The 26,626-nt window shown below is 48.4% G+C and overlaps 1 protein-coding gene across 1 annotated transcript in view; it reads right to left on the bottom strand.

Annotated features, from left to right (window-relative positions):
* GALNT10 (polypeptide N-acetylgalactosaminyltransferase 10) overlaps positions 1-26,626 on the bottom strand; it is a 216,842-nt gene continuing 190,216 nt past the window's right edge. Inside the window, exons 8-12 of the mRNA XM_055325584.1 lie at positions 20,116-20,223; positions 15,042-15,263; positions 11,397-11,513; positions 4,776-4,925; positions 1-4,057 (exon numbers count right to left, since the gene is read on the bottom strand). Of these exons, the coding sequence (XP_055181559.1) occupies positions 3,899-4,057; positions 4,776-4,925; positions 11,397-11,513; positions 15,042-15,263; positions 20,116-20,223 (756 nt within the window). The 3' untranslated portion in view covers positions 1-3,898. The remainder of the gene's footprint in view (positions 4,058-4,775; positions 4,926-11,396; positions 11,514-15,041; positions 15,264-20,115; positions 20,224-26,626) is intronic.

The following is a 26,626-nucleotide window of genomic DNA, read 5'->3' as shown; positions in this document are numbered from 1 at the left end:
CAAAGTCTGGAGGTTTATTTAACAACAGTCACAATCACAACTGTACACAGTAAGTCAGTTCTTCACAAAGTCTTACTTTTCCAGGCAGGAGAAGAGAGTTTGGTGGTCTTGAGCTTTCTCAAGAGGTTGGTGGTCTTGAGCATCTCAAGATGGAATACCCAGGCTGCCATCTCAATATTCCCTGCCTGTAGTCCCTTTGGGATCCCAGTCTTCAAGCCAAAAACAGAGCAGGAGCCCGACCCTGTTATCTGACATAGCAGAATCACAGCCTTCTGGGAAGCAGATGTTGTTGCGAGGAACTTGTCACTTGGGATGTAGATCCAGCTCCCATCCCAGAGGTGGCAGTGGGCCTGGGCTCAGGATCAAGTTTGAACTGAAATATTACTTGGATTTTCACAAAGAGAAAGTAGAAAAGAATTCCAGAACAGGACTGCACTCCTTGCCCCTCTCCTAAAAATCTTCAGAAAACATTAAAAATGCACTGCCTCCCCGGGAATTATAAAACATCACCCGATCTGTACAAACTAAGGGTCGCTGAAGCAAGGAATCCAGATTTCTCAGTTACAACTGTAAAGTGCTTTGCCACTCTGTCGGGACTCCAGAGACAGAAAAACGAAGATGTGCAGGAAGAAATACGGAGTCATTTTCAAGGATCGTCTCTTTCTTAAGGAGAAAAAAAGAAATTCAACAGGTAGGTTTGTAAAGTGACTAGACTGTGGACTTTGGGGATCTATATGCTACATCTGCAACAAGGGCTGCTCTTTCTCCCCTAGGTCTAGTGTCACTCTCCTTGTGGAAGTGTCCCCTTCTGCCTCTGAACCAGTTCTTCCTCAAGGGAGAAGGGAGGGCTCCTGGACCATTGTCAAAGTGGAAAGCTCTGGCTGGAGGCACACGGTACAATGGCTTTTCACACGTGTGCCTGCACATTTACCGCCTCCAAGGGCCTTGTATTTACAGCAAAGATGCTCTCTGTATTCCAAAATGCCCCTGGAGGCACCCTCTGGAAAGGCTGCTGGTGGGCCACAAGGTCATCTACCTCCTAGCCACACCCTGTTTTGTGACCTCATGCTCAGAATAAAGAGAAAAGGGGCCCACATTCTCACTCGGTACCCAGATGAGAGCATCTCCACAGCCTCCTGGCTGCTTGAGCGTCAGCTGGCAGTGTGAGCAGGAACCTGAATCTTTGAGACAGGGGTTTTCAAAAGTGAGGCTCAAACCAGTGGTCAGTATCTGTCATCAGGTTGGTCGGCTAAGCAATGAACTCCTCTCTTTCCTTCCCCTGTCACACACTCAAGTCCCAGCACCTCTGGATTTGGGCTTGGCAAGACCGGCTCAGGGTCACCATCCCTCCTTCGTCGAGGGTGCCAAACCAGACTCAAAAGGGGAACCAACGGATGGAAAAGAGGTAGGCAGAGGCCTGCTTGCTGCTGCTCCTGTCTCGCCCACGAGTCCTGGTCTTGCCGAGGACACGGTCACCCACCTGGAGTGCACCATCTGGGAATCTAGCCTGTGCTCTGCACTCTGTCTGGGGGCTGGGATGGGGGACTACAGGCATGGCCTCCAAACAGGCCCTCTCCCCGGGGCTGCTGGGGCCCTACCAGGCCACGGACCTAAACGAGTTGTCTAGCTGCCCTTTTCATCTGGGGTGTTACTTGCACGGACTGGAACAACTCTAGCATCAGGCCCTTGAGGGGCTTCTCTGTCTCAGATCCTGCTCTAGGCCCAACGTCTCCTGCTTGAAATGAGAAGTTCAGAAACACTCATCCAACAGAAACTGCACACACCACCACAAATGTCGCCCCCCCCAACCCTGCCCCTGTAGGTTTGTCTAGCAAGGCACTAGGAAATTATTCAAGTTTAGGGATTTGCTGTACATTTGCATTTTTTTCTTTTTAAAAGGCACAGTTTTTATTTTAATGATGCTGCATTGCTTTCTGATGATGAACCCGAATTCTTCTCTCCAAACTTCAACACTCGTGTTCTCCTAGATCCTGGAAGGGGCCTCATCTTCGGCCTCCTTCCTATGGAGGGCCACTTCTAAAGATCTAGCACTCATTTGGAAAAGACACGAGGGATCAATGAGCAAGCTTTTGCAAGCACAGGGGCCACCCCTCCTGTGGCCAGGTGGCCAGGGCAGGGCTTGTGCGGGGGCAGAGTGGAGGAAGTGATGCTTTGCCAGCTCTACGCTTAATCGGGGTGGTGCTGGTTGGGAGTGTTTATTTCCCTTCCCCCAGATAAATGATGGCCTTGAGCTCAGCCAGCACCTCAAAGGCAGATTCGTGGCTCTGCTCCCAGATTGATGTCTCACTTAATTGGTAAATGACACAATCCAGAGATCCAACTCTAATTGGAATACTGATTTCAAGTATTTCTCGGACTAGCTGGTGGAAGCCATAGGTTGTAGAATACGATTTCCATTTCTGAATCAGTGGGTGGCAGGCTGGTTACAGAAATGATTCCTATTAGTTTGGGAGCCCTCTGGGAGTCTGACACATAATTAACAAAGTAAAAGGTAAACACGAGGGACTGGCACGGAGCTAGGTGTACATCTGCTCTTGGGCCACTGGGTACTTTACTCCACCGCAGCTGGGGGCGTGGTGGAAGGTTGCAGGGCTTCAGGTCTGCGCTGAGGATCGTGTTACACCAAGGTCTCCGGTATGAGCTGATGGACACAGGTCACCCCCCACCCCTCCCCAACCAACCTTGGATTTCAGAGGTTGCCTCTAGGTTGGGGGCTGCCTATACTTGGCTGGCTCTTTTAAATCACAGCATTCCAGATATCTATACTAGATGCTAGAATACCAGAATTCTACGTAGCATTCTAGGTTGCGATCCAATGATAGAGTTCTTGGAAAATTCTAGAGTTCCCTATGAGAACTAGAGCCACAATGAGGTCAGAGGCTGGGCATCTTGCCCACAGTCCACCCTGGAGGCCTCCAGACTTTGACTTTGTGAGGTGAGCACATCACCCGTCTGCTCCTCTCGAGGCAGGTAAACTGCCCAAGACAGAGGAAAACGGAAGCACTGAGCAGGGAAATTCAGCCAGCGTATCTGGTTTGGAGGTCTTCTCCCAGGGCATCTTCCACAGGCCCGAGACCATCTGAACTCAGCTGTGAATAGCTGGTGGCTGAGCTGTCCTGTGCCTGCAGAGCACTAAAGTGGGCATTTCAAGGGCCCAGAGAACAAGGAGAGATCCCACGTGTCCATGGTGGCAGAGGAATGTCTGGGGGTCCCACTTCTGACCCCAGCCCTGGCAGTGGGCCAGTGCTCAGTACTGAACACTGGGAGGAGCCAGGTGTGACCTTCAATTGCATCACCTAGGGCTGTGACAGAGGACAGAAGCAGGGCAGTAACTGCAGTTAGCCCACGACTGGCAGATACTAAATGGCTGACACCAGTGGCCCCGAGAAAGACGCCCTCCCCTCCCTTCTGCCGTGGATGGAGGGCACTGGGCTGCAAAGCTGCCCACACAGGCAAAAGTCGCCTCTTTTTTTCTGAAGGACCATCACATATGAGCCATCTGAAGGCTAGGCAACCTTGTAGGACCCATTTTTGGGTGGCCTAGGGCTGCCCTGCATTCCTCCCACATAATGCTCAAGGGAACATGGTGACAGTTGAAAAGGCCCTCCTGGATTTCCATGACACCACTGGGGGTCAGAGCAGGCACTGCTCTCTGTGGGGCCTCTTGTGGGGTCTGCTCCCCGCCCCACATCCACCACTGGGCTTCAAGGACCAGGTGGACACCTTGCTCTGGCTTTAAGAGCCCTCCTTGCCTGGGACTGGTCGGCCAGCACCTTTCACATCAGGGTGCCCACGGAAGCCCTGCCCGCCTCAGGAGAGGAAGGCTGCGGCGGTGCCAGGGAGGACTCTACTAGGCTTGCTGAAGAGACGCGAGGGCTCAGTTCCTATTGAATTTTTCCAAGACTGTTGAGTTGGTGTGTTCAAATAGCCACTGCTGAGTGAGAGAAGAGGGGTTACAGGTGTTCATGAAGATCCGGTGGTCACTTTCACTGCAGTCCATGCAACTGCCACTGACTGGGTGGTACAGGGTCTTGTCCTAGGAAACAGGCAGGTGGTCAGCCAGGCGGTGCTGGGGATGTGCCCCAACAGCAGAGGAGTAAGAGCACTGAGGCACTGAGCTAGGGCTGGCCAGCCACTCACCCGCCCCACCAGGCTGCCCTGCTGAGCACAGTGTGACACCGCCCCCCCCCTCCCCTTGCAGCTGGCCTGACCCTGTGCCTGAGTTCTGTCCAATGGGATGCAGGCAGAAGTGAAGCGTGCCACTTCCAGGCCTGGGACCTCATTATGCTCATCTCTCTGGCCAAATTTCACTGGTTCTTGTGGTGTTTTTTGTTTTGTTTACATGGACTCAATTGTCAACATTTAAGATTCTAGAGATTTCACATAAAAACCTGGGTTTTGGGACACCTGGATGGCTCAGTGGTTGTGTCTGCCTGTGGCTTCAGGGTGTGATCATGGGGTCCTGGGATCAGGTCCTACATCGGGCTCCCCTGGAGAGCCTACTTCTCCCTCTGCCTATGTCTCTGCCTCTCTCTGTGTCTCTCATGAATAGAAAAATAGAATCTTTAAAAAAAAAAATTCTGGGTTTCTGGCTTCTCTCGAATGACTAAGAAATCAGGCACGGTGGATTTATGGAGCAAATACATGAGTGAGTGGGCTCTGTCCGGGGAAGGAGTGAGGTACTGCATGCTTGTCTGCTGCTCTTTTTATAAATCAAGCTGGTTGCCCCATTCCGCCCGCATAGCCTGCCTTACTTTGCGGTACTTCCATAGCTGGTTGCCCTTCATGCTGTGGCAGTCATACAGGGTGACTGGGCTGGTGTTGGAGATGGCGTCAAAGCAGAACTTCTTGGTGTGCTGGGGGTCTCCGGGCCGGATGTCCTCCCTCCACGTGAAGGTGAACACCTGTACATACAGGGACATCATCACAGGGACAGCAGAACCAGGGGATTTCTTTTTTGGAGTGACAGAAAATGGTAAACACAGAAATCCAGAAAACAAGATTGACCACACCTGCTCCAGTCACCCAGCTTCAACAGTTACCAACTCATGGTGAGCTTTGTTACAGCTTTACCCCCACCACAACCCCCCCACCCCCACATTACTCTGAAACAAATTATAGACCTCACATTTCCTCAGTGTACATACTTCACTAAAGTGCTATTGTAACAATAAAAAGTTACCACAAAGTCCTCAATGTCATCAAGTAGCAAGAGTTCAAGTGCTCTTGCTTTAGAAATTTCTCTTCAGTCTGTTTGAATCAGGATCCAAACTAGATTCACACATTGCATTTGGTTGATAAGCATTTTGTTCAGCAGCTTTGCTGAAGAACAACTGGCATACAATAAATTACACACATTAAAAGTACACAATTTGATATGTTTGACTTGTTTCCAGCTGTGAAACCACTATCATCATCAAGGTAACGAATATATCTCTCACCCCAAAAGTATCCTCATGTCCCTTGTGGGCTCTTCCTCCTGTCCCTCCCTGAACCCCCTGCCTCTGGGCAACCACTCATCTGTTTTCCATCACTAGAGATTGGTTTGCAGTTTCTAGACTTTTATTTTTTATTATTTTTTAAAGATCTTATTTATTTATTCATGAGAAACAGAGAGAGAGAGAGAGGCAGAGACACAGGCAGAGGGAGAAGCAGGCTCCATGCAAGGGAGCCTTATGTGGGACTTGATCCCGGGACTCCAGGATCACGCCCTGGGCTGCAGGTGGCGCCAAACCGCTGAGCCAACCCGGGCTGCCTTAGTTTCTAGACTTTTAAATAAAAAGAATCCTACGTACATATTTTTTGGTATGATTTCTTCCCCCCAACATAATTTTGTTATGACCGCATTTATCAATAGTCCGTTCCTTGCCATTGCTAAGTAGTATGTCACTGCAACATATACTCCATTTACCTGTTCTTAGACATTTGAGTGGTTTTCAGTTTTTGGTTATTACAAATAAAGCGGCTATGAACATTTGTGCGCAAGTTATTGTACAGACATACACTTTCTTTTCTCTTGGATAAATACCTTGGAGTGGTATGGCTGGATCCTATAACAGATAAATGTTTTTCTTTTGTCTTTTTTTTTAATGTTTAACTTTCTAAGAGACTGTCAGACCTATTTTCCAAAGTGCTTGTACCATTTACATTCCTACCAGCAGCATATCCTTTCAGCTCACCTACATTCTTGCCAACCCTTGGTATGGTCAGTCTTCTGAGTTTTAATTTCCATTGCTCCAATGGAGTTAAGCATTTTTAATGTCTTTGCCACTGATACGTGCTTTGCTGAAGTGTCTGTACAAATCTTTTTTTTAAGATTTTATTTATCCATGAGAGACACAGAGAGAGAGAGGCAGAGACATAGGCAGAGGGAGAAGCAGGCTCCATGTAGGGAGCCCGATGTGGGACTCGATCCCAGGACCCCTGGGTCACGCCCTGAGCTGAAGGCAGACGTTCAACCGCTGAGCCACCCAGGTGTCCTGTCTGTATAAATCTTTCACCCATTTTTAAGCTGTTTTCTTAGTATTGAGTTTTGAGAATTTTATATATTCTGGATCCAAGTCCTTTATCAGATCATGTTTTATAAACATTTCCTTCCAGTCTGTGGCTTGCCTTTCTATTTTCCCAACAGTTCTTTTAAAGAACAGAAGTTTAAATTTTTTATTTTGATTTTTAAGAAGTCCAATTTATCGGGGCACTAGGATGGCTCAGTTCATTAAGTGTTTGCTTTTGGCTCAGGTCATGATCTCGGGGTCCTGGGATGGAACCCTGCTTGGTGGGGATCTGCTGCTCCTGCTCCCTCTGCTCTTCCCCTCCTGCTTGTTCTCTTTCTCTTTCTTTCAAATAAACAAAGTCTTAAAAAAAGAAGTCCAATTTATCAGTGTTTTTATGGATTATGCTTTTGGCGTTTTATCTAAAAAATAATTGCTTTATCCAAGGTCACAAACACTTTTGCCTGCATTTTCTTCTGAAAGATTTTATTTTTTTATTTATTTTTATTTTTTTTTATTTGACAGAGAGAGAGCGAACGAGTACAAGCAGGGGGACAGTAGGCAGAGGGAGAAGCAGGCTCCCCGTGAGGCAGAGAGCCTGACATGGGGATTGATCCCAGGACCCTGGGATCATGACCTGAGCCAAAGGCAGATGCTCAACCAACTGAACCACGCAGGCGCCCAAAGATTTTAGGTTTTATGTCAATACTCCATTTTGAGTGAATTTTTCGCATATATGTATTGAAGAGGTTTTTTTTGGCATGTGGATATCCAATTGTTCCAGCACCATTTGTTGAAAAGATTATCTTTTCTCCACTGAACTGCCTTTAAACATTGGCAAAAACTGATTGTCCATATATGTGGGGGTCCCATTCTGGTTCTCTCAATTCTGCTCCATCAATCTTTTTTTTTTTCCCATCAATCTTTATGTCAATGCCACACTGTCTTGATTACTGACAGCTTATATCTTTAAAAAATATTTATTTATTCATGAGCGACAGAGAGCGAGAGAGAGGCAGAGACACAGACCGAGGGAGAAGCAGGCTCCATGCAGGGAGCCGGACGTGGGACTCAATCCTGGGTCTCCAGGATCACGCCCTGGGCTGAAGGCGGCGCTAAACCGCTGAGCCACCCGAGCTGCCCAGTTGATAATATATCTTAAAATCTGGTTCATCCTTGAAATTCATGTTCATCCTTTAACTTTGTACTTCTTTCTACTAGTTGTTTTGGCTATCTTAGGTTCTGTCCATTTCCTTTTTGTGTGTGTGTGTGTGTGTGTGTGTGTTTATTTATTCATGAGAGACACACAGAATCAGAGACACAGACAGAGGGAGAAGAGAAGCAGGCTCCCTGCAGGGTGCCCGATGCGGGACTCAATCCCGGGACCCCAGGATCATGTCCTGAGCTGAATGCACACACTCAACCACTGAGCCACCCAGGCGTCCCTGGTCCTGTCCATCTCCATATGAATTTTACAACCAGCTTTTCACTTTCTGCAGGAAAAGCCTACGAAGATGTTGGGACTGTATTGAATTTACAGAGTGGTCTGGAAAGAACTGACACCAACACGGAGTCTTCCAACCTCTGGACCTGGCACTGATCTCCATTTGTTTAGGACTTCTCTCTTTTCTTTTCTTTTCTTTTCTTTTCTTTTCTTTTCTTTTCTTTTCTTTTCTTTTCTTTTCTTTTTTCTTTTCTTTTCTTTTTTTTCTTTTCCTTTCTTTTCTTCTTTCTTTTCTTTCTTTCTTTCTTTCTTTCTTTCTTTCTTTCTTTCTTTCTTTCTTTCTTTCTTTCTTTCTTTCTTTCAAGATTTACTTATTTATTCATTCAGAGAGAGCAAAGAGAGAGGCAGAGACACAGGCAGAGGGAGAAGCAGGCTCCACGCAGGAAGCCCGATGCGGGACTCGATCCTGGGTCCCCAGGATCACACCCTGGGCTGCAGGCGGCGCTGAACCGCTGCACCACCGAGGCTGCCCAGATTTCTCTCATTTCTACTAAAAATCTTTTTGTAGTTTTTAGTGTACTGGTCTTTCATATCTTTTGTCAGTGACCGACCTGAGGATTTCATATATATTTTTTGTTATGGTAAGTGCTTGTTTTAAATTTTAATTTGATTCATTATTCATAAATACAAATACAATGGATTTTTGTATCTTACAACTTTAGTAAGTTCATTTATTAGTTCCAATAGACTGTAGACTCAACTGAATTTTCCACAGATCATTTAGTCTACAAATATTGTTTTCTTTTTTCATCCACCTGCAGCACGTTTCTTTTTCTTGCCACAGGTTAGAACATTTAGTACAGTGTCAAATAGAAATGGTAAGGTCGGAATCCCTGTCTTCTTCCTGATCTTAGGGATAAAGTATTCAGATTTCACCATTAAGTATGATGTTAGCTACAGGCTTTTTATAGATGACCTTGATCAAGCTGACAGAGTTTCCTTTTATTCCTGGTTTGCTGAGAGTTTTTATCAGGAATAAATGTTGGATTTTGTCAAATGCTTTTTCTGGGTATAGGTGATTATATGGTTCTTCTTTTCCAGTTCGTTAACATGGTGAACCTATTGATTAATTTTCTAATAGTAAGCCCACCATGCGTTCCTGGGATAAACTACACTAGTCATGATGTACTATTCTTTTTATATGCTGTGGGATAGGATTTTCTAAAATTCTGTTTAGAATTTTTGCATCTAGTGCATGAAGGATACTGGTTTGTGCTTTTCTTATAATGTCTTAGTCTGGTTTTGCTATTAAGGTAACGCTGGCTTCACAAAATAAGTTGGGAAGTATTCCTTACTTTTCTGGAAAGGTTTTTGTGGACATGGTAACATTTCTTTTAAAGTGTTTGGTAGAAGTCACCAGTGAATCTATGTGGGCCTGGATTTTTCTTTGAGGGAAGGTTTTCAACTGCAATGTTAGTCTCTTGAATAGAATCCTGTTTTCCAGTCAGGCTGGTGAGAACGGGCACCATTCCTGGCTCTGCATGAGCACTGGGCATAGCTCCCTCTCATCCTCTCAGGATTTCTCCAGCCCAGGAAGCTCCCTCATGCACATGCATGGATCAGTACTCTACTAAATGTCCAAGGAGGACTCAGTACATCCCACAAGTTCTTGGTGTCTAGCGCTCTCCTCTTCCATATTCCATTTCGTGAATTCTAGCTACATTGGTCTCCAACACTCTCAGCTCTGCCTCCCCAGCTTGGAGTCTGTCTGCTTAGCTCCCCCTGGGTCCTCATCCTTGACCTGTGGCCTAGAGACTCTCTCAAAGAAGGACTGGGACAGCTGTAGGGCTTACCTTGCTTGCTTGCTATCCCTTGAGGATTACTGTCCTCCACTGGCTGATGTCTGCTCTCTTGAAAACAGTTTTTCACATATTTTGTCCATTTTCCAATTGTTTCTGGCAGGACTGTAAATCCAGTCTCTATTACTCTATCTTGGCCAGAAGTGGTCATGATGGTGACAAAGCAGTGGTACCGCCAGCTTCTGACTCATTGTTTTCCGGGCCCTTGGTGGCTCAGGGGCTGTATGTTAGAATCATATTTTGCCCTTTGCAGGCTCACTAGAGCTCTCTGCTGAGGGTGGTTGAGAGTCCTGGGGAATACAGATCCCACTGGGGCATTTGGGCTGCCATGCTTCCCATTTCAGTGGGGGAAGGCTACACACTCAGGCACCATTTTGTTGCTGGTTTGAGGGAATCCTCAGGCATTAATGTGGACTCTCTGCCACACAGTGAGGCTATTCTAGGCTGAGCGACCCAAGCATGCTCTATTCAAGCCCTGTGCTTTTCCTGGTCCTTTTTAGGGTCCTAGGGTGGGTGTGGGTGTGGGGAGAAGTCACACATTGCATTAGAGAACTCAGGAGAATCAGCGAAGGAGAGCCACTTCTAATAACAATTGTTATCGAGAAAGGAGAGTGAGAGCAATAAGCCTTTCAGAGGGGGGAGCAGAGACAGTCAGGCTGGGCACCATGCCCGTCTGAGAGGCGGCGCTGTTCCTTTTCAGCAAGCAAGCCATGCACCTTTTTCTGAGTTTTGTTTTTGCTGAGGACCCACAATATAGGCTTCTGTCAGTGTGTACTTCCAAAATGCCAGAAAACCCATAGTAGAGAGGCCAGAAAAATGTACCCTTGAGTCAAGATTCAGTGGATGTGGTGTGATTTAGGGGTTAATTGTTGGAGGAAGGGACCACAGAAAGCTAAATGCAGTTTCTTGAGAGTGGGGGATTTTCCTACACTGCTGGCTTACACTCTTCATTCTTCTGATAATACCCTTTGGACACAATCTCCTGGGGAAGCTACCCTCTTCACTCTTCTCCCCATTCTTTGGGTGAGGCTGACCACAACCCCCAGCTCCAGTGGGCACGTGACCCAGGCCTAACCAGTACAAGGACTATGCCATATCGTTACTGTAACTGGCTCAGGAAAGCCAATATGTGAGTGCCTCTGGGCATTTCCAGAACTCTGGAAAGGGACATGCCTTTTCACTGAGGGGTTGGACAAGCCTTTGTTGCTGGTGGTCCCATCTGCCATCACATGGGAAGAGCCAGGTAAAGGATGAAGCGCACAGAGGGGAGGAAGAATTGAGACCCTGGAGGGGTCCCACTGAACATCATTTAAGCTTTTCAGTGACATGAGCCACTATGTTCTCCTTTTTGTTGAAGGCCATTCAGGCTGAGTGTCTGTCATGTGCAACTAATGGGCCAGAGTGCTGATTCTATTGCAGTGTGAAGGATTCCTCTTATAACTCATCCCCTGGGCTAACTTTTGTCACTCATGCTTGACCCGTGGCCCCTCTCTCCCAGCCCTGACCATGTGAGTGTTCGGGACTGCAAACAGCAGAGGGAAGTGGGCTGCTGGTCCCCAGTCGCCGAGGAGTGGCCCTTACCTGCATATTGTTCCAGGCAGCCTCCCCGCGGCCCCGGACGCAGCTCTCCAGTCTAAGCGGGGAGCCCAGGGCCCCATGCTTCGTGTCGACACACAACCCTGTGCCCACATTGTGGATCTGAAAGAGACAGAAGGATCATGTGGACCAGTGAGCACCTTGAGACGCCCACCTGGGTTGGGAGGAGGGCGCCCAACAGAGATAGCAGATGGGGAAAGCTCTGTGCCACCTTTAAAAAGCTTGCTCTGGGCTGGGGGAAGTGCCTTGCGCCTCTCAAGAAAGAAGTACTCAGTCCACACAGAGGAGCCCCTCCAGAGCCTGCTTTGTCTTGGAGCAGGTGGGGCCCGGGGAGATGGGTATTCAGAGGACTCCCTGGTTCCTCCCAGAGAATCTGATCCGACAGGTCCAGGAATTGAATCCAGGGTGATCCGGGGGCCATACCTTGAAAACCACCTTACAGAAGGACATGACATCTGTGCTGTAGGCTCTTAGACTTTCTGCCTTTTAGAGTAGGTGAGTGGCAAAAGGTTCTCCATCCAAAGAACAAGAGGAGTTGTAGTAAGACAGGCGTGGTGTGGGGGGAGGGGCACCGGGCCGGGAGTGGAAGGCCCCTGCTCATAGTTCACCAGCACTCACTACCCAAATGCCACTGTGTAGATGCCAGGTAGCATAGTTCTTGCCTCATAGAATCACCCCTATTTTGACTGATGGTTTGGAGGTGTGGTGGGCAGTAAAAATGTACCACTCAGTTGCCCTGTTTCAGGGAATCTGACTGCCCAGCTGCTGTGTTCTGAATCCATGGTGTCTGAGTGGAGGCCTTGCTTCCTGTGGACTGCTTCTTGCCAGCCACTAAGGGTGGCAGGGGTACCGCAGCCGGCCATTCCTGGGAGATGCCAGACTCCTCTGATCTGGCATGAAGACTGCTCAGTAACTTGGCTCAAGATTCCTGAGAGCACTCTTGCAGGGTGGGACTCCTCCTACCCCAGCCCTTCCTCCTTCTCTCTCCCCTTCTCAGAGGCCAAACCAACCCCACATCTGATCTCCCGGCCTCTCCTGGATCCCTTCTCATTTCTTCCCTCTTCCCCCAACAAGTTTCTTGGTGTCTGTTTCTCAGTGGACTGGACCTAATATGGAGGAGAAAGCCAATAAACTGGCAAAGAAAGGAGAGCTGCAGGAAGTCAACATGACACCTCCTCTAGAATATTTATGCTGGTGTTGGGTAGGGCTGGCCAGACAGCTTAGTCAGGAAAGATCCTTCTAACTTGCAGTGTGAATTTGAACAAGTCATACCTAGTGTTTCTCCTGGCCCAAATGTATCTCTCCTTCCTCTGGTAGCAACACCCTGATTTTCTATGGGGCTACTGATCCTTGCCTACCCTGTGGCTTGTCAGGGTATCTGTCCTACCCTTGCTTCTCCCCTTCCTCCAGTGGCCACAGTGATTGGTGCAGACCTAAGAGTAAGACCTTTGTTGGCTTCACTGGGAAGGAGGCATATACTTTTTACTGATTGGCCAAGCTGAAGATTTGTCAGCTTTGAGCTTCTGGAATCATCTTGCTGCCCTCAGCATGAGACTAACACAAAAGGAAGCAGAAGTAAACAGGAGAAAAAGAAACTGATATCATCTGAGCCTCTGGATCCAGGTGTATCTGAAGCCATAGCTCCCCAAAGTCTCTATGAGAATTAATACATTTCTCTTTTCACTTTATTTTTAAAAGATTTACTTATTTATTCATGAGAGACGGAGACAGAGAAAGAGAGGCAGATGCAGAGGCTTCTCCCTCTGCCTCAGACACAGGCAGAGGGAGAAGCAGGCTCCTCGCAGGGAGCCTGATGAGGGACTCGATTCCAGACCCTGGGATCAAGACCTGAGCCAAAGGCAGGCACCCAACCACTGAGCCACCCAGGCGTCCCTCTTTTTACTTTATTTTATTTTATTTTTAAATTTTTATTTATTTATGATAGTCACACAGAGAGAGAGAGAGAGAGGCAGAGACACAGGCAGAGGGAGAAGCAGGCTCCATGCACCGGGAGCCCGACGTGGGATTCAATCCCAGGTCTCCAGGATCGTGCCCTGGGCCAAAGGCAGGCGCCAAACCGCTGCGCCACCCAGGGATCCCCCTCTTTTTACTTTAAATTGGACTTCTGTCACCTACAAGTGAAGGAGATCCAACTCTTATGCTAATGGTCCTCAAGTCCCGATATATCCTGGTCCCCAAGCTGTGTGGGTTCTCTCAGTTCAGAGACCCCGGAGCCAGAACCTGGTGATGGAGTGCTTCTCCTTCCTCAGCAGGACTGGCTTCATGAGTGTGTGACGGCCTCTCACTCAGAAGGGCCTCTCACTCATTGGTTTAAAGTTCTGCTATCATTGTCTTAAAATTTTTTTCAAGGATTTGTTTATCTATTTTAGAGAGGCGGGGGGCAAAGGGAAAGAGAGAATCTCAAGCAGACTCCCCGCTGAGCAGATGGAGCCCAATGCAGGGCTCCATCTCACAACCCTGAGAACATGACCTGAGCCGAAACCAAGAGTCAGACACTCAAACCAAATGAGCCACCCCAGGCTCCCCATCATCATCTTAAAATTTCCAGTAATTTGATCTCTGAATTTGTAAGTGAAATCTGATAGGACAATGGGGCATGCATTTGAGCAGGCATCTGCTGTACCTTTCTTCTGTATGGCATCTGTGATGCCCCACAAGCACAGACTCCCTGGGGGTCCCACATGCATGGGAGTTCTGCAAGACTCAAGTTACGGCTATGACCAAGTGGGGTGGTGCCAGGTCTAAAGGCCACACTTTCCTTTTCAACCAGAACTTGACTGCACAAAGCAGGGCCATGGCATTCTGGGCGAGGAGCTCTGTGGTTATCCTTTTACTTGTGTTACTTCCCTCACCAGCAGCAGAAAACCACAGAGAAGGAAAGGAAGAATCGGACAGCCCATAACTCGTTTTCCTTCCACTTTTCCTCACTCATCAGCAAGCCACAGGGAGAGCGTTTGTGGCAGAAAGTACGTGTTATCAACAAGTGAAAGATCAGCTGAGTTAGCTTTGTGCAGAGTTTGTCCTGTGCTGGTAAGAAATACATGCGCACGCACAAGGGCTGAAATACAGATTGTGCAATCTCGCCCATCTGGCACACGAGTTAAATGCTCTTCTATTTGCATTTAAAACTGGCACTGCATAATATGAAGATGAATGGCAAAATTTATGCTAATAATTTAAAGTTTTAATTTTCCCCCGACTTAGAATATTAAATAGCAAATAAAAAAACCACCACCACAAGGCTAGAGGGGATCAGGGGAGGAACATGTTTTTTTTTTTTTTTTTTTTTTTAATTTATGATAGTCACACAGAGAGAGGGAGAGAGAGAGAGGCAGAGACACAGGCAGAGGGAGAAGCAGGCTCCATGCACCGGGAGCCCAACGTGGGATTCGATCCCGGGTCTCCAGGATCGCGCCCTGGGCCAAAGGCAGGCGCTAAACCGCTGTGCCACCCAGGGATCCCCAGGGGAGGAACATGTTTTATCTGGTTCATGCCTTAAACGGTGCTCCCCTCCCCACCCCCCACCCCCCCGTCTTGGGAACAGGGCGGCCGCACCTGCATTTTGCACTGGGCCCCACTTGTGCTGCGGTCTGGGGCCCCGGGACTCACCTCCCCCCAAGCTGCGGCCGGGGGCTCCACGGGCGGGTAGAATTTGGGCAGGTCCCAGGCGATCTTGGTCATGAACCACTTGAAACTCTTGCAGTTAAGAGCGCTGCGCAGCCTCTTCTGGGCAGCGACGTCCCCGGCAGACAGGTGGCGGTACTCCGGCCGGCGCTGGTAGATGTGCTCCGCGTACTCGTCCATCCACACCTCGGCCACTCGCTTCAGGTTCTGGGGGCGACGGGCAGGCGGAAGGGTCAGGCCCCCGAGGGCCGGGGCAGGGGCGGGGGGCCCAGGGTCCTATGTGGCATCAAAGACCCCTAAAAGCCCTTCTGTATTTACTTATGGATGGAGGTTTTAAGGACTCTAACTTCTTTTTTTTTTTTAATTTTTTTTTTATTTATTTATGATAGTCACAGTGAGAGAGAGAGAGAGAGAGGCAGAGACATAGGCAGAGGGAGAAGCAGGCTCCATGCACCGGGAGCCCGACGTGGGATTCGATCCCAGGTCTCCAGGATCGCGCCCCGGGCCAAACGCAGGCGCCAAACCGCTGCGCCACCCAGGGATCCCAGGACTCTAACTTCTGTCTGAATAAAAGGCGGCTGGGGTCGGGCCCGTCCGTCTTCGATCCCCTTTTTCCATCTCCTCTGCCTCACGGTCCCCCCAACCTGGCTTCGGGGAAAGGTGCGAGAACCAGCCTGGCGGATGGGAACCAGCCCCGGGCAGAGGGATTGGCCAGCAGCGAGCACGTGACCCAGGCCGAGCCAATCAGAGCCGTCGGCGTCAGCCTCGGCCACTTCAGGGCAACCCTAGGGTTGACTTGCTCTGCTCCTGCCTCGGTTGCTGGGTAGATCTGCTGGGTGGGACGCGAGGCCGGGGCTGCTGGGCCACGCGGCTGCCCAACGCGGAGCCCGTGCAGCAGGGCAGAGGGCCGGACGCGGAACACATTCCTCCTTTTAGTACCTGAACCCAGCCATGCCCGAAGTGAGCACTACTACCCGGGGGCTTTGCGTTCACAGAAGTCAGTAAGTTCCCTTTCGGCTTATGCCAATTTGAGATGGGTCCCTCTCATTTTCTACTGGTGCTGACCAAGTTGCCTGGTGAGAACAAATTATAATTTGCAGCCCAAAGGTTGCAACAGCTGGAATTTTAAATAATCCTGTGAGGGACAAAGGTTGCTCCTACTTGTATTATAAAACACAAGGATCATCCGAGAAAGAAGAAAAAAAAAAGGACAACCACATTATTGGTGAGTAGAGGCAGCAGGCAGGAAAACAACCTGTTTGTGAGCAGATACGGAGATAGAGGAAAAGTGAACTTTTCCGTGTAACTAGGAGCGCCTAGCTCCTCATTCCACGTGTAGTTGTATATACCACCTGCTGAGAATCACAGACAGCTGGTTCTGGAAGAGCATAGCTGCAAGGTTCAGGTGAAATTATCTGCTCCAAAGTATCTTCCTCCAATCCCTGGCTGTTGTCAGAAGTCTGCCATGCAACTCAACACTCAGCTCTCCAGGCTTTATCTATCATAAAGGTTACCCCCCACCCCCCTACTACAATCCAACTTTTCTTCTGAAGGGCAAAAGGGAGTTAGGGTTTTAAGCTGAATCAGTCATTCATACCTCAGTGTAAATGACTGCTCCAGAAGCAGAAGGTAAGGCAGGGGTCGACAAGTGTTTTCTGTAAAAGGTCAGACTGTAAATACTTTAGGCTTTGTGGACTATATGGTCTCAATTCTGAAGAAGCTATAAAGGAGCCCTACACGTTATGTAAATGAATGGGTGTGGTTGTATCCCATAAAACTTTATGGACACTGAAATTTGATTTTCACATATGACTAAATAGTCGGCTTTCATTCTCATTTTACATTTAAACAAGTAAAAGCCATTCTTAGCTCATAGGCCACACAAAAACAGTTTGCTGACCCATGAGCGACAGGGAAAGAAGCCATCAGGAGGGGGGCCCCACGCCAAAGACAAAATTCACCAACTCCATTTTGCTGACTCTGGCTTTGGGATTAGGAAGCTATGAAATTTCCTTGCCAGTGCCTCATTCTTTCTGAGTGCTGAAGAGGTTGAGACAGTGGGTTAGAAAACAATTAAGGAACAGTGGAGTGTCATACCTGCCCGGCCCCTGCACAAGAAAGGCTGGGCTTAATTTAAAACTGTGCCCCGAGGAAGCTGAAAGCCTAAAGAGGCCTGCATATCTGAAGACTCTCCTTTTTCCAGCATGCCCACCCAAGTCCTTTGGTACACTAATTTGCTCATACCACAGGGATGATGAGGAATTGCTATAGTTTTCTCTCCAACCAAAGGCTAATGTGGCCAATCTGATCAAGGAGAGGTGCCCAAATTCACTGGTGATATTATAAAAGGATCAAATCACATAATACTTTGATTTTAATTGATCTTTAAATTATTATTTTAGTGAACATTTTCTAGACATGCCTTAACAAGCCATCTCTTCCAGATCTTGAACTTTTGTACAGTTGACTGTTTAGACCAAAGTAAAGGATTTTACATTTCTATTACATCTCCCTTGCTAGAGTTACACAAAGGACCCTGAGATTTTAGGAGGCTGCATACTTCCCTCATCCCTGCTCCTGACACCTTGCTAGTTCTGGGTCCCATTTCTGTCTGAAGTCCCTTTGCTCTTCTTGTGCTTGCATTACAGAAGTTTGCCCAGATTCTTAGAATACGAGTTCACTTTTTTTTTTTTTGCAAGTTTGAGTGGGTTTCTGTTACTCCCTTCCCCGAGACTGTTTCCCAGGGGGAGAGACAAGAAGGATTTTAGCAAATGTAGTAAACAAACTAAGACTGGCCAGTTGTTCTTGAGGCAGGCAGGCTGCTGGTTAGCTCATCCTTCCTGAACTGCTGCTTCACTGCTCTCTGGCTGGCTGTCCTTGCAGAATCTTTAGTAGGGCTGTGGTTTTTCTCTTTATATGGCTCTTTTAGGGCTTTTAGATGACCTTCCCTCAAATCTATCAACATGTTCTGCTAGGAATAATGCTTTTAGAAGGGCCTGGCTGTTAAAACAAGAAGCAAACATTTACATTATGATCAGCAACTCACTGAAGGTGGTTAGAGACTATGGTAAAAATTCAGGGGACCTTGATTCAGGCACTTTGTGGTCCTGCAAACCTACGTGGGGGCCCCTCAGATTGTTAACTGGCTTTAAGTCACCAGGAGACTGATATGATACAGACAGGTGAAAAAAGTTAAAATGCTTAAACACAGAATTCAAAGAAGACACTGAAATAAACTTCCCAGTCTTGTTAACAGATGCTGGCATTAATGCTAACAACAGCAGTCACTGTTTAAGGAAAAATTTGCTCTATGCCAGGCACCCGTCAGACCTAAGTGGGTTTCAATTCCAGTTGGTTAATGTCCGCACATTTCACTTTCCTTATCTCTCAAATGGGGATTAAAACTCCGTCAGAATGAAGTTAGATAAATATATAAGTTGCTTTGCATGATGTCTAGCTCACAGGAAGCTTCTATGTGCTACTAGTTAGCTGTTATCCATCGAACTCATCTATGGTTTAATAAACAGGAGGTCACCGTGCCTTTTTTTTTTTTTTTTTCTTTTTCTTTTTACCATGTGGGTCTTACAAAGGACCAGGTAAGAAAAGGCTGCTTCGGGAATTGTTCAGGGGTCAGGGGTGTCCCCACGGTCCCACCACTCTCAGTAGCTGAGTGTCACGCTCCCGGGCTTACTGAGCCACTTGGCGGTGTTTTCCTGCCTGACATCTTTCTCCAGATTTGCCAGTGAGATCTCGGAACAAACACGACTGATTGGATTCCTGCCTCTCGGGCTGAAGCTAGAACGGCCCCCCGCGCCCGCGTCCGATGGGCCGGTGCGGCTGTCGTTGGAGTCTTCTACCACCAGGGGGCACTGCGGGCTCTCTTTTTCTTCAACGCGGACCCCAAAGCCCGCCCCGGCCGCCTCCGCAGCTCAGCTCCCACCGGCGGATGGAGCCTGGGGGACCCGCGGGGGCCGGGGCGCCCAGCCTTCCTTGGAAGTCGCAGCCGCAGGAGGAGGCTGTGTGGACGGAGGCCAAACAGGCTCCCACGGGGGGCTCTTTGGGGGGGGTCTCTATCGGGGGGCACAGCTGTGCCGGTTACCTGGTTAGGATTCCAGGGACCTTTCCGGCGTCCCCCAAACCTCTCTGCGACCCTCTTTACCTTCTGCACCACCCCCCCCGCCCCATTTTTCTTTTGTGGTCACCTTGATTTTTTTTTCCCTCAAGCCACTTAATATTTTATAATTTAAGATTTACAGGAGTATCATTAATACAAAACCCAAAACAACCCCAAACATACTTCTGGCTAACGGATTTCTGTGCGTCGCCAGTGGTCAATTTAATTCAAGCAACAATTAATACAGACCATTTTAAGGTGATGAAATAGTTTGACACAGAATTTTTGGCAGTGAACGTGGGGGAGGGGGCGTGGAGAAGAGAAAGACACTGACATTTGTTAACCATCGTCCTGCCAGGAACTTTCAAGTGCCTTGTCTCAGGCTTTCCCCAACACACCACTCCACCTGTATTAGTATTTATCTAACAGGTTTCTTTAAATCACTCCTGGTCTAACTTTGCACCTACTTTAGCTTTATCCTAAGCAATAATACCTGTAAAATCACAAGTTTGCTACACTAATATATATTAATTCCAGATGCACATTAATTTAAACACACGTAAATAAAAATGTTCCTATGTCTGCCACCTAAAATCATCTTGTCTGTCACACTTGGGCAAACTGTGCAACTGTGCCGTCTCCTCAATTCTCTTGGCAATGACAAGAATTGGAAAAAATTAGCTTCCTTTAAACAAAAGAGGAAACAGGCTCAGAGGAGTTAAGTAGCCCTCTCAAGGTCACAGCTAATAAGTGGTGAAGCAGGGCTTTAAGGAAGTTATTTTAAATTGGTTTTCATCTAGAGAGTTGGTGGGAGGGAGGTGGATGGCACGCATATCCTCACACCTGAGTCACTTGGCTTAGAATCTCAAGTGCCTCAGGATGTCTCTGTTCTGCTGATGGGCCTGCCCCCTCCACCCCCCCCATCCAGGGAAGCCGCCGTCTTACCCGGGCCAGGCTGACTCCAGCGGGGACCTTGTAGGGTACATACTTCCTGTAGATATGGCCCACCCTGGAGCAGGGAATGTCCTCCATGCGGCCCCCGCACATCCACACCTGCAGGGTGGGAGGGGAGAAAGAAGATGATATTTCTGCCTCTCACTCACCATTCCCCCCAAAGGCCACCATCCCCTCCTTCCATGCATTCATTGAAAGCATCAGCTTGAACTGTGCTAAAACCCCTCTTCACAGAATGAGGAGGAAAACGCAGTAGTAACAACAGCAGTTTTAAATAGCTGACAGCCCTGGGTGCTTACTAGTTGCCAAACGCTATGCTACAAGCTCCTCATGCACAACCTCATCTAAGCCTCATCAGAAAACCTGTAAAGTGGGTAGTAATGTAGCTCCATTTTGCAGATGAAGAAGCTGAGGCTCAGAGAAGCTAAGAGGCTTGTCTAAGGTCAGAGAATTGTGAGCAGAGGAGCCAAAATTTAAACCCAGCTTCAGCGCACTCCAGAGTTTGAGCTCTGAACAAGTGCACGTGCGTGGAGAGCTGTGTTGCAATTCTAAGGCAGCAATGGGGGCTCAGTGCAAAAGACTATGGTGATCACTTGAGGTCTGCCACAGGGACGAGAGGGGAAGAGATGGCACATATTATATTTATATTTACTGACTGAGGCATCAAGTTCTGGAGTTTCCTCTGCCATCTGTAAGCCTCCTGCTGGGTGGCTAAGCAGAGGCAGCCGCCTCCCTGCCCTGACTTCTCTGCAGTATGGCTTACTAAGCCATGCAGCTGGTATCCCTGTAGACAGGAATCTGAAGTTTCTACTTGTGTTTCCCTACATATCTGGCATCACAAAGAGCTCCCGAGTTTGATTGCACGCTGGTCTGCTGGCAATTTGGGAATTCTTTGTAACCACACTGTGTCACATCCAGGCTAAACAGAGCCTCCCCAGCAGTCCTAGGTTCAAATCCCAGCTCAGTCACTTACCAGGTTTGTGACTTTGACCAAGGTACTTCTCTGAGGCTCAGTGTCCTCATCTGTAGAGGATTAAATGAGGCTGGCCTCAGGGATGAGATACCTCACGTCAAGTGTTTCCTTAGCACAAGACCTGGGACACAGTCATAGCAGTGACGCCACAGTGATTCATTCAGCCCTCTAATATATACAGAGTATCTGCTATATGCCAACATTGTGCTGGGTGGGCACACGTCGTGGTGAATAAGTCTGCCAAGGCCCTTGCTCGCATGGAGGGTGTGTATGGTGCTCAGCCTCTGGGATGGCTCCCAATGAGCCCTGCCTTCTGATATTTGCACCGTTAGGCATTTCCCTCCCAAATGTGTCCTGTAAGCCATGTTGGCCCATGTAGCCAACAGAAGAATGCAGAAAGGATGGTCATAAGAGACACTGTGGCTTCCACCTTCCTCCCTGGAACCATCTGCTCTGGGGCACCCGGCTGCTGTGCTGTGAGGACACTCAGGCAGCTCGGTGGAGAGTCCAGGTGGCGAGGAGCTGAGGCCTCCTGCTAATAGTGCCAACATGCCAGCCATGGGAGTGAGCCTCTTAGAAAGGGATCCTCCAGTCCCAGTCCAGCCTCAGGTGACTGTGGCCCTGGCTGATGCCTTGACTGTGACCTCATGAACAGACTCAAGCAGAAATGTCCTGCTAAGCCATTCCCAAATCTCCCAGATGCAAAAACCCTTCGATACTGTTTACTGATGCTTTAGGAGGGTATATTGGGGGTATTTTCTTCCTGTGGCAGTAGTTAAGTAATGCAGAAAGGCAGTTTCAGATAGTGATGTGTGCTATAAGGAAGCCAAAGCAAGGTAGCTGGACAGAGTCACTGTATGGATCTATGAGAGGTTAGGTTAAATCTACCCTGGTCAGGGAAATCCTCACTTAGAAAGGAGCATTAGATACGAGACTTAAATAATGAGAAGGTGAAAGTAACCTAAAGATCTTAGGGGTGAGAGAACAGGTGGAGAGAAGAGCAAGTGTAAAGGCTCTGAGATAGCGACAGGTTTGGCTTAATCACTGCACAGAGAAAGCCTGAGGCCTGGAGCAGGAGCAGAGATGGGAGGGCAGGTCAGAGAGGCGAGCAGGGACAATCATAAGGGTCTCACCAAAGACGGAGTCTTCACCAAAAGTGTTCAGTGAGGGTTACAATAAAATCCAATTTCTATTTTACCAAGATGACTCTTCCTGTGGGGTGGAAAATGGGCTGTAGGGTGCAGGTTTGGGGGAAGGAAGGCCTGGAAGGCTCTTGCAGATGGAGGCAGTTCTGCTTTGCTTTTGTGGATGCTGTGGTGATGGTAGGACTCAGCTGTACTTGGGACATTATCTAGATCTAGAGAGATATACAGATAGATAGTTCTTTTTATTTAAAATAGGCTCCATGCCAGTACAGAGCCCACTGCAGGGCTTGAACTCATGACCCTGAGATCAAGACATGAGTTGATATCAAGGGTCAATTGTTCAACTGACTGAGCCATCCAGGTGCCCCTCAGGACATTATTATTAATCTTATTACCATGTTCCTTTGTTTATGAATGAGGAGTAAGAGTGGGAACATTGACAGCCCTGATTCTGTGCAAAAGAGTATTTTCCAGCTTGAACAGCTCAGTGGGATATTGGGGATCTGGCTTCATGTCTTAATTAATTCACAGGCTCTAGAAGGGCTGCTTTTCCACCTCACTCACCTGAGTGTCCTCAGTCCCTCATTACTCTGTGCCAGCCCCTGCCTCCAACCCACCCCGGATGTACTGCATCCCAGGCTTCCTGCAAGGGGATATGCATGCATGTGGCTGCAATTAGTGGAAGTGCTGCCTGGAGAAATGCAATTATAGTCTGATCTTGGGGGAGAAAAAAAAATTGAGCGAGTCAATAGAACAGAACATTGGTCTTGAGATAATGGGCTCCTGATGGTAGATTAATGTCAAGGCCAAGCCAAGAAGTTTATTTTCAAAGCAGGAGATATTGATCAGGCGCCAGCATCCCATAACAATAACTCTTCCTTTATATGAAATGACTGATGTGGAAGTGATGCTTTTGTCTGGCGGATATTGCCCAGCTCACTGCTGGGCCGCCCCTGTCTTTCGGGAGGCAGAGTGGTGCTGAGCAGGTGGGGACACCTTACCCCACTCTATTTTTGACCACCTCCTGGGCAGTTGACTAGGCTGGCGTCCAGCTCCCCTGACTCCATATTAAACTTGCATTAGCTAACGAGGATGCGTCTCCAGCCCTGCCCGGCAGGAAACCTTCCTTTATGCAGACAATGATCAATCTCCAAATCCTTCTCTTTGCTGTGACCTCTGGTTTCTTTGGCCTTGACTATGCTGGCCATCAGCCTGAAGGTTCCTGAGGGACCAGGATGCCCTTGATTTGCTGAGAGGTTTGAGATGCCCGAGACATCCAGAGCTCAGAAGGAGTCCTGGTTTGGGATGATGGGGTTTGCTCCTCAGCCTTCCTGCCACTGACAGCTGACTCGGAATGGGAGCTGCCTTCAGACACAGGGATACCTGTTCAGCTAAAGCTGCTGTCAAATCTCAAGTCCTCTGGGAGCACCTGAACAGTTTGAAAAGGGCCCAGTGTAGAGCACATCCCACTTCCCAAGTCCCTCTAGCACCCCCATGGTGCTCGCTGGTTTTCTGGCAGGATCCCGAGACTGGAGGGGACTCTCCCTCCAGGAACACGACAAGAGCTGGAGGCACAGAATGGTGCTGTGACTCACCCTGGCTGGGGTGTGGCCAGAGGTGGTCTTGATCTTAGGTCCGGTGGTTCTGCTCATGGCTCTGCACCCATCTGTGTAATGTTAGGGCCCCCTCCCACCCTCCTTCATAGTTGAGGCAGCAGCCACTCAAGATCTAGGGCAGCCATGGCACAGGGCCTCCCACTCCTGACCCCACCTTGTGCAGCTGTGTGGCCTGGTACCAGGCATTTACCTGGGGAGCCACAGCCTCCTCATCTGTGACCTGGGCATAACCGGTCACTACTGCCTTGCCAGGCTGCTGTCATGGCATGAGACTACTTGTGAAAAGCACTTAGCTTGATGCCTGGCTGTAACAGACTTGATTATGTTAGTCATTTCTGGAGAAATACCACCACCTTAAAAATTATACAGCATTTGCCCCTTTGCCCAATACCATCATGGTTTTCATCCTATGGCTTGATTTCCAAAATGGAGAAATTGAGGCTCAGAAAGATAAAGTTGTTTTTCTAACTTGGTGGTGGAACCTGCAACTGATGAGGAAAATGCCAGCGCCAGGTGAGGTTGGCACAGACAGGGGGTACCACTTGCAGCCTGACTGCCCCACGGTGCTCTCCTTTCCCCCAGGTAACACCCTGGCAGGAGAGTGCAGCTGGCGGCAAAGAGAAGGGGGGAACTGCAGCCAGCAGCAGCCAGACCCTGTTTGGCTGGGACCCCCTCATATTTGGATGGGGACACACACAGACCACCGACATGACGTATCTGCAACCCCTCTCTGCTGTGGGCTTCCATCCTTCCCTCCCTGGCCAGCCCCTTGCCGGCCTCCACATGCACTGGGGACGCAGTTGCCTGCTCTGGGTGCCGTGTTGCTCTACCACAGGGAGTCTGCAAATACCTCCTGTCAGCTCGTTTCTGACTGCCTCTCTCCCTTGCAGAACAGCCTTCTCACTTCTCATGGAAGCACCATGCCACCAGACAAGTACAAATCTAATTGTAAAAGCTTGCTCCCCATTCATTTTCATTGCTGCTTTGATTTATTTTATTAGCAAACTTCTTTTGTGTGATGACAGGCTTCATTACAGTGTCTATAAAAGACAATTACTTGCTCTTATCTCCTAAACTGAGGAGGAAAGAAACAAGTGGTGATGTGCATCAGGAAGAAACACGAGATCCCAGAGAGCGCATGTCAGAAGGCCCATCCTGTGGGGGGGGACCTCCCTCTGTTGAGGACACGGCCACCTGGATACCACCAGGACTGGGCGGCCATCCTACTTGCTGATGGCTGGGGGAAGACGACAGCCAGCTGCATTTTTTGCTGTTGGCATCCCAGCTGAGCACCCCTATGGAGTTCAAACCCTGTAAGTTGCACGTGGGGGGAAAATAATATAATAATTACTGCCAGTTATTCTGCATTATTTGTGTGCTTAGAAGGTACATGGGGTTACTGCTATGAGCCTGGTTCTGAAGTAAGGACTGAGTCTAATCTTGTAAGCAAGCTTTATGAGTCTGAAAGCCTCAGTTTCCCCATCTGCAAAATGGGATGAATTCTTGTGTGTGCCTCCTGGGGTTGTGATGAGACTGAAATGAAGTAATCCCGAAGCACGGAGGGCAGTAAGCAATCTGCATGGTGTTATCTGGACTCACGACAGCTGCTGGGCACTGTGGAGAGGCCACGCACTTCCCCTCAGAAAAGAAGAAATGGTATATACCCATGTCTTCCAGAAGCTTGCGTTATTTTGAATATATTAGTTTGTTTTAAACAACAAGATGCTGTTTCAATAAGTCTTACCAGCATGAAAGGACCTCATTCATGCTAGTTTTAGATGTTTATTATGGTTACTGGATGCAGCTGGTAAAGAGTAGGAAAAAACAGTTTTACTTTATTTTTAAAAACCATTTGAATTTACTTCTGGGATGGATGCTTGGGGTGGCTCAGCAGTTGAGCATCTGCCTTCGGATCAGAGCGTGACCCTGGAGACCCAGGATCGAGTCCCACATTGGGCTCCCTGCATGGAGCCTGCTTCTCCCTCTGCCTGTGTCTCTCTCTGCCTTTCTCTCTATCATGAATAAATAAATAAAATATTTTTTAAAAAGAATTTACTTCTAAGTTAATATATTATTTTATATAATATAATTTTAAGCATATCTGTATCTAAGTTAATAAATTAAACTAATAAATTCAGTCAAGTTGCAGGTTTGACTCATGCTTGGACTAGAGCAACCTCAGAACCGTCCAGTGAGGGAGGTGCTATTGTACCTTTTATGTGTGAGGGAACCAAGGCCTGGAGAGACAAAGCGCCTTCCCCAAGGTCCCTCTGCTCAGAAATGGCAGAGCCCAGAGTGGAATCTGGGGTCGGGTCAGTTCCTTAGAACCAGGCAGCTCTAAGACCTCCAGGGAGACCACACCTTCCTGGTTTAATCTTTCTGGAGCCTGGTCCCAACCCTATTATGGTCTTTTGCCAAGCTCCCTATGAGCACCTGTATAGTCTACAGAACAGAGAGGCACCCCTGGCTTGTAAACAAGGCTCTCTGCCACCTGTTCCTCTGTTCCCGGTCACCTCCAGTCCTCACCACACTCCCTGAACTCAGACTGTGGATGCTGCTGAGAACCAGCTGCTGTCCATTCACTTTGCTGCTCTGTGGGGCGCCTGTGCTTTTCTTTCCACCAATAATGCAGCCCATACACTCATTCATTCATTCATATCATTCACACATGGCCTAATCATTGGTCAGCCTTGCTCTAAAACCTTGTTGGAAGAAATGGAATAGAAACTCATGGACAAGGGTAGACCCAATGACGCAATGATGTAGCT

This window comes from Nyctereutes procyonoides, unplaced genomic scaffold, assembly GCF_905146905.1.
Source record: "Nyctereutes procyonoides isolate TBG_1078 unplaced genomic scaffold, NYPRO_anot_genome, whole genome shotgun sequence".
NCBI classification, from domain to species: domain Eukaryota; kingdom Metazoa; phylum Chordata; class Mammalia; order Carnivora; family Canidae; genus Nyctereutes; species Nyctereutes procyonoides.
The sequence above is the reverse complement of the archived record's forward strand: the minus strand, read 5'-3'. Positions and strand labels throughout refer to the sequence as shown.